Below are 15,501 nucleotides of genomic sequence, written 5' to 3'. Positions count from 1 at the left end.
CTGAAATTTATTTGACCACATAGGTAGTGTCAGCAACACCTAACTACTGTGTGTGTTGTAGCACTGTTCCCCTTCCACTTTATAAGCGGTTTGTACCATTTTGTTTTGGTTCCTCCAGCGACGTTTCGTGGTTCTGTACGCGCGTGTTTCAATGTGTACCAGGACTGCAGAGATGTAGCCACAAAGAAACAAGAAATTGATTAGATAACACTATTTTTTCGAGTTGATCATTATGACTAACCCTTGTACTGAGTCAAATACCAAACCTCTTTACAGTCCACAATGGTGCTTCTGTTGACTGTGAACGTGGAAGTGAGGTTCTGCGGCCATCTTGACGGTATTCTACATAGGATACACTCTGAGCCAGTACCCTCTGTTTCCTTTCAGTTTCATAATCACCCATAACGCTAAGCTGTGTAAGTATTCATCAGTCATCCAAACGATACAGATAAACGCTTAACACACTATGCCGGAGAACGAAGACAGAGCCAGTTTGGTGCATTCCACAAACGGACGTAGCAGTGCGTCGTGGCGTCCATGTTTCTAGTAACGACTAGGAAACGCATTGGGATGATTTACAGCAACAACATTTGAGTTTCCTTAAGCCTTGGCAACGGTTCTGCTTTGCCTGCAGAAACACTCGGTGAACCTGATGCACATCGAGTCGCGGTCGTCGCAACGGTTCCCCAGCCAGTATGAGTTCATGGTGGAGTGCGCGCCGGGCGGAGACATCGGCGGCGCCGTCACCAACCTGCGGCAGAGCTCCGCCTACTTCCAGATCATCTCACGCAACCACAAGGACAACAGAGGTGAGTTGCCCGCCGAGTGTCTTCTTAAAGTAAAGTTCAGGCACAATCCCATACTTGAAAACACAATTATTTGCCCATTTGTGACTACATAAAACAGTGTGCTGGACTGTGATTCGAATTCGGTTCCTACCTTTTGCGGACCAACTACTAAAAATACCTTTCTATACGTGTAACTTGTTGCAATTTTAGACCTATTGGGCAAAACGTTCAAACATAGCACAGATACCTAAATCTTCAAAACTGTTCTGTCAAATACATTTGCATTTACATAACTAACAGTTTGAGACCCTCTATTCACACTACAGATCAGAAACGAGGCGAGTGCAAGTGTAATGTTGAGGGTTGCATACACTAGAAATCAAGGCGTCGCTGTTATGTCAGTGCTACACCGGCTTACTTCCTTCCCGCTGTAATTCCGCGAGTATTAAAAGCCTTAGAACGGTGGCGCTGTCGTCGGTTCCTGGTCGTTGACTCGTTCTCTCTTACTAAAGTATGCAAGAGAGTAGGGCTACTCGTGACGTACAGTATGGAAGCTGAGTGCAAGGTCGTACTGTTGTAAAATGGCACTGACAGAGCGGAATGACTGTCGGGATCAGATGGCGTTTAAAGAAGCCATGTTTTGTGAGACTGTGGGCCGGCCGCGGTGGTCTAGCGGTTCTGGCGCTGCAGTCCGGAACCGCGGGACTGCTACGGTCGCAGGTTCGAATCCTGCCTCGGGCATGGGTGTGTGTGATCTCCTTAGGTTAGTTAGGTTTAAGTAGTTCTAAGTTCTAGGGGACTTATGACCTAAGATGTTGAGTCCCATAGTGCTCAGAGCCATTTGAACCATTTTTTGAGACTGTGGAAGGTGTAAGATGAAAATAAAACACGGCAGTGTATACATTACAAATAAAATGCCCTCTATGTGTATGTAGAAATCCTTCCACGGAACAGAAGGAGTTGTCAAGGAGAATCTTTGGCTCAAATGGTTCAAATGGCTCTGAGCACTATGCGACTTAACTACTGAGGTCATCAGTCGCCTAGAACTTAGAACTAATTAAACCTAACTAACCTAACCTAACATCCATATCCGAGGCAGGATTCGAACCTGCGACCGTAGCGGTCGCTCGGTTCCAGACTGGAGCGTCTAGAACCGCACGGCCACTCCGGCCGGCCAAGGAGAATCTTTCTCAGTTTGTTTTCGAATTTTACTTTGCTGACTGTCAGACATTTTATATCACTCGTTAAGTGAAGAAAAATTTTTATTGCAGCATTGTGCACCCCTTTCGATGCTAACGACAACCTTAATGTGGAGTAATGAATGTCATTTTATCTTCTGGCATCGTAACTACGTAGATAATTGTTCCTTCTGAACTTCAGTGGATTATTTACAACAAATGTCATGCGGGAATAAATATACTGTGAAGCAGTAGCCAAAAAGCATAATTCCTTAAACAGATGTGTATAAGATGATCGTGGGTGAGCACCACATATTGTTCTCACAGCAAGTTTTTGCGCAATGAAGACCCTCTTTCTTAAACATGAGTTACCTCATAACATTATTCCATATGACATATTGAACGAAATATGCAAAATATGTCAACTTACTGATTTTTCTCTCCCTAAGACATGTTAATCTGATTTTTCTCTCCCTAAGATATGTAATGATTCTAAGTGTAAATGTAGCTGAACTAAGTTGTTTTAGGAGTTCCAAAATGTGCTTTTTTTCAATTTAAATTCTCATCAGTATAGACACCTGAGAATTTTGAAGTTTCCACTATATTTACTATTTCCTAGCCATGTGTTAGTTACACTTTTCATTGATGTAGTATCCCTAGATGTGTGTGCGTGTGCGCTCACATGACTACATGTATTATATATATACATAATACTTATTTACTTCGTAAATTTTGATTCGCTAAAACCAAACTCTCCCTCTCTCCCCATAGGGTAGGGTATGAGAGAGAGGAATTAGAGTTTTGCAAATGTTGACCCAAATACTGTATTAATTTTTTCCGCAAATTCGGATAAGTTTTGTTTGTTTCGTGGTCATGAGCCCACACAACTTTTAATTATCAAACCCCATCCTACGCGGAGAAGAGGGAGAGTTTTAGTTTTAGCGAATCAAAATTTACAAAGTAAATAAGTATCTTTTATTTATCCGTAACCATTTTCCACGCAAAAATGAGAACATGGATTTTCTTGAATTACAGATCCAACTACCAAGAATCAAAACAAATTTTTAAGACACAATGTACGTAGTTTTTTATGTAGAATCTGATTCTACAATAAAAAATGGGGGTCCCCATTAGAAATTTTGAAGTTGCCTCCCACCCCACCCCCAGGGGGCAGGGGTGGCGGGCTAATTTTAGCGCCAGAAGATGTCCCCCTCAAAAATAATCAACTCTGGATTCTACACAGTTTTTCGTGTGAAGTTTATTTTTCGAGTTATTCTGGTTTGTCAACTTAAAATTTACACACTGTATATAAACATTACAATGTTTAATGCTAACCAGTCAGGCATTATACTGGTATATAATATAATAATCACGTTCCCGAACGGTTGCGTATGCAGTGTCAGTGCCATAAGTTCTCTGTCGAACTTATTAACTTGTGTTCTCGCTCTCCTTTCTACGCTGGTTTTTGTCCACTTGTACCCGGCAACGGGCTCAAGTGACAACTTTCCAGTTAAATGGGCTCCGATCATACGGAGATGGGAGTTTGGAGACACCGCTAGCGAGTTCACAGCTACTATACGGAGGTCATTTATGATCTCTAATTCATACAACTTTTCTACATAGAAAAGGATACAGAAAGAAAATAAATAATGAAGTGATTACGCTCACACAGATGGCACGTGATGTAACAACGCAAGTGTTTCAGCAGTCTATGTTGCCAGTTAGTATTCATACTTACAAGTTGCAGACTTTATGTTCTGGTTTGAGTTCCACTAAAATTTGACCCTATTCCTTCATGTGAATTTCTGTTTTTGACATATTACAAAAATCCTGAAGGTCATTTTTTCATAGGTGGATGTGACAGTCGGTTCCTTCATTTACTATTCTGGCGACACAAAAGAACAGCACTGAAGATTTTGCAAACTGTCTTCAGCACTGCCCCTATGTCAGCGAGCACAGTGTCACAGTGGCTGAGATACAGGAACTCGAAACTCTCAAGCAAAAGGAGCAGGTTTAGATTCCACTCTAGCTATTTAATTACTTCATCAACATGTTGGCGAGCTTTCTTCAACACTGCCATGGACATTCCCCCACCCATCATAGTCTAACCGAGCTAATGCCCTGTTCGTAGCGTCAGTATCTAAGGACCTCATCATCAGACGGAAGTTAGAACCTAATCTTCCTTTTTTTCGTTTGTAAAGATCAGAACAAAACGGGACATTAAACCTTGCCCTCGCTTCACACTTATGTTAACATTTCATTCCATGTAATAACTGTTGTCCCATTTTCGACATAGTTATTGGTAGTCATTTGAAATGCGAGATCAGGCTCCTTCGGGATCATCCAGCAGAAACGTTGGAGCAAATTAAAGTATGTTAACCGAGGATTATGCTTGGTTTCAGATACTGTTCCTTGGTTTCCACGCCGTATCCGTGACTTGGACAAATTTGCCAACCAGATCTTGTCTTACGGATCCGAATTGGACGCAGACCATCCCGGTTTCACTGACCCAGTGTACAGAGCACGAAGGAAATATTTCGCCGATATTGCCTACAACTACAAACAGTAAGTAACTTTCGTCAGTGAGTGCAGGCCTTAACGTACAACATTCATTTGAAAAATATTAAAGCATATCTTTTAAGACACAGGTTCAAATTAACAGATACTGTAATCTGCGGAGACTTCCAGTTGTGAAAACAGCTTCCAACTCGCAGAACTGCAAGCTCAATATCTGACTTCAAGCTTCAAATAACTACCTCAGTTGCAACTTCCAAACACACCCTCTTTTCGTATAGCTGAAACGCTTTGTGAACCTCAAACTGTTTGTCATGCTGTTGAAGATATGGCAATACGCATCAACTGACGTTGCATCTAATTCACTGCTCTGATTGTCTCCAGAGCAAACGTGGAGGCAGAACGAAACACTTCTCGTCAACTGAAAAAATTCCGATTTATTTCTAATCATATCCATGAATATATGTGACAAAATAGCAAGCTGATTTCGTCGTATATATTCTCACTCATTTAAGGAACGTTTTTCATAGTGCCAATGCTTAACAGATTAAAAAAAAATTCGTTAAAAGCTTTTGTCTTAATTTCGTAGCCGGTTTGCAGCTATAACACGTGGATCAAAATATTAATTTCCATAATGCAGAGAATTGGTGGACAGTATGGTGCTTGACTATTTTATAATAGTAGATAAGCTTATTTCGGTTTTACCGCCTTCATCAGTACATGTCCTGACGTTGTAGACGGACATATGTCAACTTGGAGTAAACTGTTATAGCCGTCTGTGGTTGTTGGATGCAATATTTTTTTTTTTTTCAGAGACGTTCTAAAGTTGTTCGATAATTTTCTGTTGCACATATATTATAATACGTTTTTTATTGTTTGATAGAGGTAGAAATTCGAGTTTGACAGCTAGTTGTTTATTCAAAGATACTTATCAAGTATCTATGAGTAAACAGCTAGCTGTAAAACTTGAATTTCTACGACTCTCAAGTAATTAAAAGCGTATTGTAATATACGTCAACAGCAAATTATCGAACAACTTCGAAATGTCACTGAAAAAAAATATTGCATCTAACATGTACAGACAGCAATAATAGTTTACTCAGTGTTGACATATGTTCGTCTACAACGTCAGGACATGTCCTGATGAAGGCAGTAAATCCGAAATAAGCTTATATACTAAAATAAAATATCAAGCAGCATATTTCCTTGGCCTACCAGTTCTCTGCATAATGTCCTACTATGATATAATATATGCTGCAGGTCACACAACAAAGAAATATTTATTTCCATTCCTGTCAGTGAAAAACTTAGACTTTTGCCAACAATGATAAGCTACTGAATAAACTGTTATCTCTCACCTGCTATAGTTTAACTTACTGGTCCTCATTTTAAGCTTCTGCCTGTTCCTCAGTTCATGTATCTTAAATGTTCGGTATACAGAAGAAGCAGTGTGATGTGGCAGCCCGCAGAACGATGTTTAACGTCCGATCCTCACCTGGTCCTATGATTGTCTCGGCTGTTTACCTACCTTTAGCACTACTTTGGGATGATTACAATTACACATTGGTCTAGTTTCTTCATAAATAAGTTGCATACTGATTTTCAGGCAAGAATGTGTTATCATAGATCTGCGTCTAATAAGATAATGTGACTTTCAGACCAAACTCCAAGTTAATGATACCAACACGTTTTTTATAGTTGTTTACTGGAACAATTTCTGATATTTTGACAGTTACTTAAGATCCCGTATACCTTGACGTGTGTTGGGGTCGAGCATACAGCCGTCACTGATATTTCTGTGCGCTGTTCCTTCCAGTGGCGAACCTCTTCCTCACGTGGACTACACCAAGGAGGAGACCGAGACCTGGGGGAAGGTGTTCCGCGAGCTGACCAAGTTGTACCCGACGCACGCGTGTCGTGAGCACAACCACGTCTTCCCGCTTCTAATTGAGAACTGCGGTTACCGCGAGGACAACATTCCTCAGCTCGAAGATGTCTCCAACTTCCTCAAAGGTAAGCAGCCCATTCTGTGCATTATTCTCTAACCTGTGAATAATTTCATCAAAATATACTCAATGTTTCACTCTCGATGACTAGGAAAGAGATACTCAAGGAAAGAAGTCACTGAACATCCGCTCTGGTCTATCCAGTCAAGCTCGTACCTAAACATTTTCGTTGTAGGTGCACTGCCGCAAGCTCTGAGTCACAAAAGAGTTAGACAAATAACATACAATTACAGACCTCATTTATGTATCAGGTGTGTCTTCTTCAAGCCGAAGACAGCAGCCCTTTACTCTAGTGACTGTGTGATCGGAATTATAGCTCAGTCGTACTTTTGCTGCGAAATATTGTTGCATCCCTGCACTAGCACTTTCTTGCCACTTCAGCTGTAATGGAAATACATCGCTCCTCTTCCTTATTTCTTTTAAGGGCCCATATGATAAAGTTCATTTGCACTGCGTTAGTCACGCGAAGATTACTATTTGACGATGTTACGTATAGATTTTTGATTAAAATTGTACCGCTTCTAGCGAGTTTTGAATGCTGTAGCTAAGAATTCATGCAAGACAGGGTATTTCTAGCTTGTTCTATTCAGAACGTTATGTACTGATGTTTTGTCAGGAAAAAATCTCACACTCAGGATTGTTTGACTCACAGGACTACTGGGCGTCTTTGTCTCTAACGAGAAACGACCGTCATATCGAGAAGAACCGAGGCTATGTGGACAGAATTATGATTTGCGGATTTTCTTTGTACTACTGTACAGGACCACTTACAGATGTGGAAGGCACTCTTGGCGGAATTTGTTATGAAGCCACCTTTAGTTGTCACGTTTACCGGAAATTATGATTGTGTTTTTGTGTAACATGGGGCATTTCAGCAAGATAATTTTGTGACATGACTACAAATGTCAGCAAATAAAGAAGAACGTGATCTATAATACGTTTCAAGACACCTCGCTCGCCTTTAAATTCTCCAGAAATTATTCCAGCTGAATGTCTGTAGGACTCCTCAATCCAAGGAATACCACGATCAATTACTGGCACGATTTCGGGTGCTCAATCGAGCCGAGTTGCTAGTTCCATTTTTTCTGCACAGTGTTTCGACAACCAGCCCAGAACTATTTATTATGTGCGTCGATATCTGGATTCCTCTCAGGAGTTGAAACATTGTGGTTGAAGTCCAGGAAGGGATTGTGCATAACAATACAGATCGCAGCACCTGAAAAAATTGTTAACCTTAATTCAGTTTATTGGTGATGCGTTTCCAGCTGCTAGTGCCCATCTTCAGGCATTGAGGCTGTAACATATCATTTCTGATACTAAAACTAGTACCTAGATTATGCATATTTTTTGTGTTGGCAGGATATTCATTAGGTCAGATTGTATGCCTTCCAACATGGAAATAGAAAAAGTAAATGGTACATTTCTAACCACAATTACGTGCGGATTAGCAAATATTTTTCTTCATAATTATGCTGGTGACTGTGCAAGCACAGATTACATTTCTCAACCCTACAAAGCTGTTGATATTGTAGGACTGCAGTGCTGAGCTAAGTATACAGTTGTAAAACTACTGTAGACTATCACAAACAAATGTAGATTACGGTAGTTTTCCTAGTAGCCATGATCACTTAATATTGTAACTGCATTACCTGTATTTTAGGTGTGTTGCTTATCTATCGGGCGTTACTCCATTTCAGTCGCTTATTTCGTGTATGTGATCGTTGTCTTACGGGATTCCGCTAGAAACCAGAAGTGGTGAACTGTCTCGAAACTGACTGAGGATGTATAAAGGGTGTGCAACCTATGGAACATTTTTATTCTACATAATGATCCTGCTGTCTGTTATTTAAAAATAAACATTATTTGTAGAAATTGTCAATATTTAATTCAGGCTTTATTCGAAAATTGTTTATTTGTAAACTAAAGCAGAGGGATGTTGTAGTTAAAAAAGAAAAAATATGTATGCTAGAAAAGGTTATTTCTTCAACAAAAAAACCTAAACTAAAAAACTTACCACAAAACAAAAGCACAAACATTGCTTCAATATTTCATTGAGCTTACATAAAATATACTACTATTGTTAAACGACATTCACATTTATCAATAACAACAGGGAATGATTGCCTTTGATCATGATGGAGATTTTATATCTGTGTATGTCAACTGTACTAGCATCAAAAGTAACTGTTCTGGATAAGTAAAACCGCAGAAGTTACGCGATCAACTAATTTATATTAATTATTAAACTCAATTTATATTTTGTAAGGATATAGAATGCGCAATGGACTAACGCTGAACAATGTGCGTTATGGTTATGCGCAAAACAAACAAACAAACAAAAAACAAAGACAAGTCGTCGGCTACCGGTTTGTCTCTCACACATTTATTTGTGTGTGTTTTCCTACCAATGCTACCAATACTACCGGTAAACCTACAATGTACTACGTCATTTATGTAGTGTACAAAGACTAACGAACCGTAGTTTAGGTAGGGCGCAACTCTAGTTAAGCGTGACGTGTGGCGCTTGTCGGCAGACTGCACGGGCTTCACGCTGCGGCCGGTGGCCGGCCTGCTGTCTTCGAGGGACTTCCTGGCCGGGCTGGCGTTCCGCGTCTTCCACTCGACGCAGTACATCCGGCACGCCAGCTGCCCGCTGTACACCCCCGAACCAGACGTGTGCCACGAGCTGCTGGGCCACGCGCCGCTCTTCGCAGACCCCGCGTTTGCGCAGTTCTCGCAGGAGATTGGCCTCGCCTCCCTCGGTGCGCCTGACGACTACATCGAGAAGCTTGCAACGGTGAGTACTGTAGCTATCTCATTGGCGCCAAGTTTGGTATTCTGTGCTGGGCGGGCAAAAATACGGATATACCAAAAATACAACACATATCCATGCCTCGCCTCGTGTGGTGTAGGGAAACCTTGGGCATTCAAAACCACTTCTAGTCGTCTCGCAATGGATAAATACAGGTCCTGTATGGTTTTCAAGAGATTTTTATTCCATTCTTCCTGCAAAATAGTGATAAGCTCTGGTAACGACGGTGGAGGTGGACAGGGATCACGCACCCTTTTCTCCAAACTAGACCACAAAGGCTCAATAATTTTGAGGTCTGGCGATTGTTGTGGCCATCGTAGATGCGACAATTCATGTGAGCTGTGTGAACAGGGCCCATGCCGTCTTGGAACACAGCATCACCGTTGAGAAACAAATATTGTACCATGAAATGGACCTGATCTGCCAAAATGCTCACAGAATCCTGGACAGTAATGCAACCTTGCAGAATAACCATTGGACCCATGGAATACCGTGATATGGCTGCCAAAATCGTCACTGAGCTCCTGCCAAGTTTCGCTCTTGGTACTGGACCAGAATCTGCAAAGAGTGTGAAACTCATCTGACCAAATATAATTTCTCCATTGCTCCATGTCCAGGTTTCACGGCTTTGACACCACGTTTTCCCACTGCAGTCATTTGAATCACTGATGTGTGATTCTGGAATTCCAGCTTGTCCTGCAATTCGCGCCTTTATGGAGCTCCCTTCGTTTTAATCATACAATGTAAGCTTTCACGGCCGGTGTTGTCTTCAGTTGAAACTTCCGGGCTGACAGGCCGTGGTCGATGTATAAATTTTCCACCTAATGTTTCGTCTCCATCTGCGGGAGACATATTCTGAGGTCGTCCGGCTACTACCACTGAGGCTCCAGGTACTCTCGCATGTATAGAGCGCATAGAGGGCACCACCATTCGTCACGTGATGCCGACGGTATTCCTATCTTTGGAAGGCGTCATCATTCTCGATTAAGAGTAATCGATTGTCATTCTGCTGGCGCAACGTCGACATCCATATTTTGTGTAACTTTAAAAACTTCCTCTTTTCTATTAAAATTGTTACGGTGTTTGTGAATCTCTATTGCTTCTCTATACATGTGCACATGATAATGGGATGTTTGTGCTAGAACGCTTGTCTCTTCGTTTTGTTTTGGTGTTGAATCACGAATGCGACATTCAGTTCTGCAGCGACTTCTGTACCTGTCGTCCTCTTATTTTTCGTCACAGTCCTCTTCAGTGACAATCTGTCACGATCCCTCAATACGGCTTTCGTCAGCGTTGTGGCACAACAGATGATGTTTTTCTGCTTTCCCTGTGCGTGGTATGTCTTTGATACGGTGCATCTCGGAACATCAAACACTTTGACTCTCCTGGTTACTGACACACCAACCATACGAGCACCAACAATTTTCCCACGTTCGAAATGACTTAGCTCGGTCATAATGCACTCACAACTGCACAGAACACTGTTCTGACCACGACCTACAGTTGGGAACGTGCTGAGGACTCTGCACAGGTGCCGTTGGTAGTCAAGCACAACAGTGCAACCTGCAGGCTTGGTTAGCGCTCACATTGACGTTCAAACATACATATTTCGCTGTGTTCCCGTACTTTTGTCCAACCCCTTTATATGCAACGTTTCAGCTTCTATCTCGGAACAGTGAATGGTCCATATAGTTCATACTGTTGTTTCTCTAATATCCACTTCTTTCCCTGTTTGCAATCTATTCTCTGCTTCATGGTTAGAGCATAAAATTTGACCTGCACTAAGAGGTGGTACATCTACATCTAATCTCTGCAAACAACTGTAAGGTGCATGTCAGAGGGTATTTGCCATTGTACTACAAATTAAGGTGTCTTTCCGTTCAACTGTTGCTTACAACACAGGAAGAATGACTACTTAAACGTCTGTGTGCGCCGTGTAATTAGTCTTATCTTGTCTTCGTCACCACTATGGGGCCAATACTTTGGGGACTCCAGTACATTCCCAGACTGCGCACTTAACACTGAGTCTTGAAGCTTTGTAATTGGGCTTTCACGGGGACATACCTTCAAGCGTCTGCCAATTCAGGTTTCTCAGAACGTCTGTGACGCTCTCTCATGAGTCACCTCTTTCGTTTCCCCGTTAATCCTGTTTAATATAGGTTCCAGAGACTTGAGCAGTACCTTAGGATGGATCACATGAGTCTTTATGAAGTAGTCTCATTTACAGACTGACTGTATCCTACACATGATCTGGAGTCTGCCACAAGCTTTGATTACGACTGAGCCTATGGGATCGTTCCATTTCGTATCTTGAGAGACTGTTACGTCTATGTATTGTCTACCGCCGATAAGAATCTGAATGGGCTGACCAGATGTGCACTGTGTTGTTTTCTAGAACGGTATAGTGCACGTGATTCTATAAATATCATCACGTCTCAGCCAGAAAAAATTCCGAATATTAAAGCAGGGCCTCCGATGAAGTACAGTACTTAAGAATACACAAACATGACAAAGATAGAAAATTTCCACAACCTTCCAGGACCGGTAAATGCTAAATGACAAACAACTGCAGATGACGATGTTTGAACTGGCGACCTGCAGCACACCATCTAAGAGACGCTAACCACTAAGCCACATTCTATGCAGCACACCTCGCGGCATTTCTCGCTCTCCTGGAGAAACAGCGACTCACCATTTCGTAGGTTCTTACTGGTGCTGACTACGTACCCTGAATTTATATCTTACCAGTAGTCCTCTGTATGGCAGTGCTACCGGCTCCTCGCGTTTTGGTCGTGTTGCCACATCCTTTTTGTTATGCTGAACATCAGAGGTAGCCCCTCTTCTTGATGTTTTGCGATCACTGGGAAAGTCTTCTGTTTCCTTGAACAAGAAATCCACGTCATCCCTCTGCGCCCTAGGACTGTATTAGAACTTCATACAGAGGACGTGGATAATGTCTCTGCACTTTTGCCTCTCTGATGAAGGGTCATAATCTTCGACTTCATATCTGACATCCAACAAGTGACGGAGGATACAATCCAAAGTGCCGAAATCCAATAGTCTCACTTTCCGTACAGGCATAAAAATCCATATCAAGTCTTCAGGGATGTATCTCACTGCCCAGTATTTGGTATTTTAGTGCTCTTGGTCTTTCTCCTTGTCATCTGGGATCTGTATGTAAGCCAGTTGTCTTGCTTCTCCAGTTCTTGTGATGAGGTGTTAAACCATTGCATAAAAAAAGGGGATAGATCTGATGCTAACAACTACCGCCCAATCTCACTTCTGACAGCTTTATCCAAAATTTTGAAAAAGTAATGTGTTCATGAGGAGCTTCACATATTTGTAAAAATGATGTACCAGTACTAACAAAATGTCAGCTTGGTTTTCAGAAAGAGACAATTGGAAAAGAAAGTTTACATGCAAAAACAAATGAAAATGACCTGCTGTTAATTACTTTTGCATTAAGTCAGAATATTGTGGTTAGCTCAAACAGATCCACAAAGGCACCTGGATTTCCCCAGATGGTAGCATCATCAATCAGATAAATCATCTGCTGATAGATGAGAGGCTCAAGAAGTGTGTGATGGATGTGAGATCATACAGAGGAGCAGATGCGGAGGACACAGACCACTTCCTAGTCATTGCCAAACTATGGTTACAGCTGTGTTACAAAATGAACAAGAACGTGGCCAAGAGACAGTTTGATATAGAGAAGCTTAAGGATCCAGAGATATGCCAGCAGTTTAACATTAAAGTGTGCAACAAGTTTGAAGTATTGGCAACAGACCACACTGATGAAATAAGTGTTAACAAGCAATGGGAAGAAATAAGGACCTCTATAACTGAAGCAGCTGAAGAAATTTTGGGAGAGAAAAAGCTAACAATGAAGAAGAAATGGTTCAATGAGACATGTGAACAAGCTGTGAAGGCCAGGAAGAGAGCAAGGGCAGTGTACATGCTGGACAGACAATGTGCGGTACAATAGGAAGCACTCAAGACCTTAAGAAGAGAAACAAATAGGATTCTGAGAACAAATAAAGTTCATGAACAATATGATTGATGAAACTGAAAAGGGAAATAAAATATCAGATAGCAGGAAAATGTTTCAGATGTTGGAACATGTGAGGAATGGCCACAGAAACAAAGCTTTAGTTATTAATGGTAAGGATGGAAATATGCTAACAGACAAGAAAAAAAATTCTGAATAGGTGGAGAAAATATTTTGAAGAGCTGTTAAAAGCTGAAGATCCAGAGTGTCTTTCCATATGAGAATAATACAGACTGTGAAGGAGAAGCCGCAAACATCTAAGTGATTCAACAAGATGTAGAAAGAGCAATGAGGAAACTAAAGAATAATACGGCACCAGAGAGGATAGGATAAAAGAAGAGATGTTGAAGGCAGGAGGGGAAACACTTCAGGAAGAGCTATGCTACCTCATAAAAGAAATATGTGAAGAAAAGGAAATCCCAGAAGAGTGGAAATCACCCATCATTCTTCCACTGCATAAAAAGAACAGTAATAGGAATTGTAACATCTACAGAGGCATTTCTCTCCTAGGTGGACCTTATAAAGTTCTGTCTTTAATATTACTTGAAAACCTTTAGCCATTTGCAAAAGATATTGTAGGAGAGTACCAGGCAGGCTTCCAGGAAGAACAGTCAACCACCAATCAAATATTCGCCATGAGGCAAATCTGGGAAGAGTGCTGGTAATTCAACCACCGATTACTGGTGACATTCGTGGACTTCTCAAAGGCTTATGACAGTATCCACAGATACAGTATGTACAACATCCTGAGAGAGCTTGGTATACCAATGAAGTTAGTAAATATGGTCAAGGTGTGCACAGCAGAAACAATAGCCAAAGTCAAATACCAAGGGAGCTGTCCGAGGAATTCCATATCAGAATGGGTGTGAGACAAGGTGATGTTATTTCACCACTGTTATTCAATCTGGTCCTAGAGAAAGCAATCTGAGAAATGAAAAGAGAAAACAAAGGGGTGAGGCTAAATGGTAGGACAGATTTATTGGGTTATGCAGACGACATCGCAGTTCTAGCAGAATCAGAGGAAGAGGCAGCAGAAACTGTAGAGGACCTAGTGCAAAATGCAAGTAAGATCGGGTTACAGATTAATGCGGAAAAGATCGAGGTAATGGAGGTATCAAGAGAAGCCCCTAATGACATCCAATTACAGGTGGGGATATGGAAATCTGCTAAAGTGGAAAAATTTAAATATCTCGGTACATGGTTCAACAGGCAAACTAATTTAAAACAATATATTGTGAAAGGGTCTAACACTTATTTCAGCCTAAAGCAGATAAGTCATCCAAGAATCTGTCAATTAAGACCATACATAAAGCATACAGTGTCATGATAGTGCCAGTATTGTTTTATTGGACAGAAACCCTAAGCACAACAAAGAAAGATGCAGAAAACTTGCTGGTCTTCAAAAGAATAACTATGAGAAGGATCTTTGGACCTATCCAGGAAGGGAGCTCATGGAGATGTAGGAAAAACCAAGAATTATATGAGGTGATGAGGCAACCAAACAGCGTTCAAAAACAAAGTGTGGAGAATAAGCTTGGCAGGCCACATTGCTAGGAGAACAGTCACCTCTCAGGCAAAAGCCATACTTATGGGAATACCTGATGGTACCCATCCAATCGGAAGACCCAGGCAAACTAATTTAAAACAATATATTGTGAAAGGGTCTAAAACTTATTTCAGTCTAAAGCAGATAAGTCATCCAAGAATCTGTCAATTAAGACCATACATAAAGCATACAGTGTCATGATAGTGCCAGTATTGTTTTATTGGACAGGAACCCTAAGCACAACAAAGAAAGATGCAGAAAACTTGCTGGTCTTCAAAAGAAAAACTATGAGAAGGATCTTTGGACCTATCCAGGAAGGGAGCTCATGGAGATGTAGGAAAAACCAAGAATTATATGAGGTGATGAGGCAACCAAACAGCGTTCAAAAACTGAAAGTGTGGAGAATAAGCTTGGCAGGCCACATTGCTAGGAGAACAGTCACCTCTCAGGCAAAAGCCATACTTATGGGAATACCTGATGGTACCCATCCAATCGGAAGACCCAGGTAGCGGTAGGAGGATGAGCTACAGAAAGACCTCTGCCAACGAGGAGTCTTTGACAACTGGATACAAAGTGCACAAGATCGCCATCTGTGGAGGAGCATTGTGA

At 41.4% G+C, this 15,501-nt stretch overlaps 1 protein-coding gene across 1 annotated transcript in view; it reads left to right on the top strand.

The window, feature by feature from the left end:
- Window positions 1-15,501, top strand: part of LOC126188713 (protein henna) — a 42,650-nt gene that overhangs the window by 19,266 nt on the left and 7,883 nt on the right. The window contains exons 3-6 of the mRNA XM_049930324.1: window positions 635-809; window positions 4,369-4,531; window positions 6,297-6,493; window positions 9,021-9,283. Of these exons, the coding sequence (XP_049786281.1) occupies window positions 635-809; window positions 4,369-4,531; window positions 6,297-6,493; window positions 9,021-9,283 (798 nt within the window). The remainder of the gene's footprint in view (window positions 1-634; window positions 810-4,368; window positions 4,532-6,296; window positions 6,494-9,020; window positions 9,284-15,501) is intronic.

Source organism: Schistocerca cancellata, chromosome 1, assembly GCF_023864275.1.
Source record: "Schistocerca cancellata isolate TAMUIC-IGC-003103 chromosome 1, iqSchCanc2.1, whole genome shotgun sequence".
NCBI classification, from domain to species: domain Eukaryota; kingdom Metazoa; phylum Arthropoda; class Insecta; order Orthoptera; family Acrididae; genus Schistocerca; species Schistocerca cancellata.
Note: the sequence above shows the minus strand (reverse complement) of the source record. Positions and strands in the feature narration are given on the sequence as shown.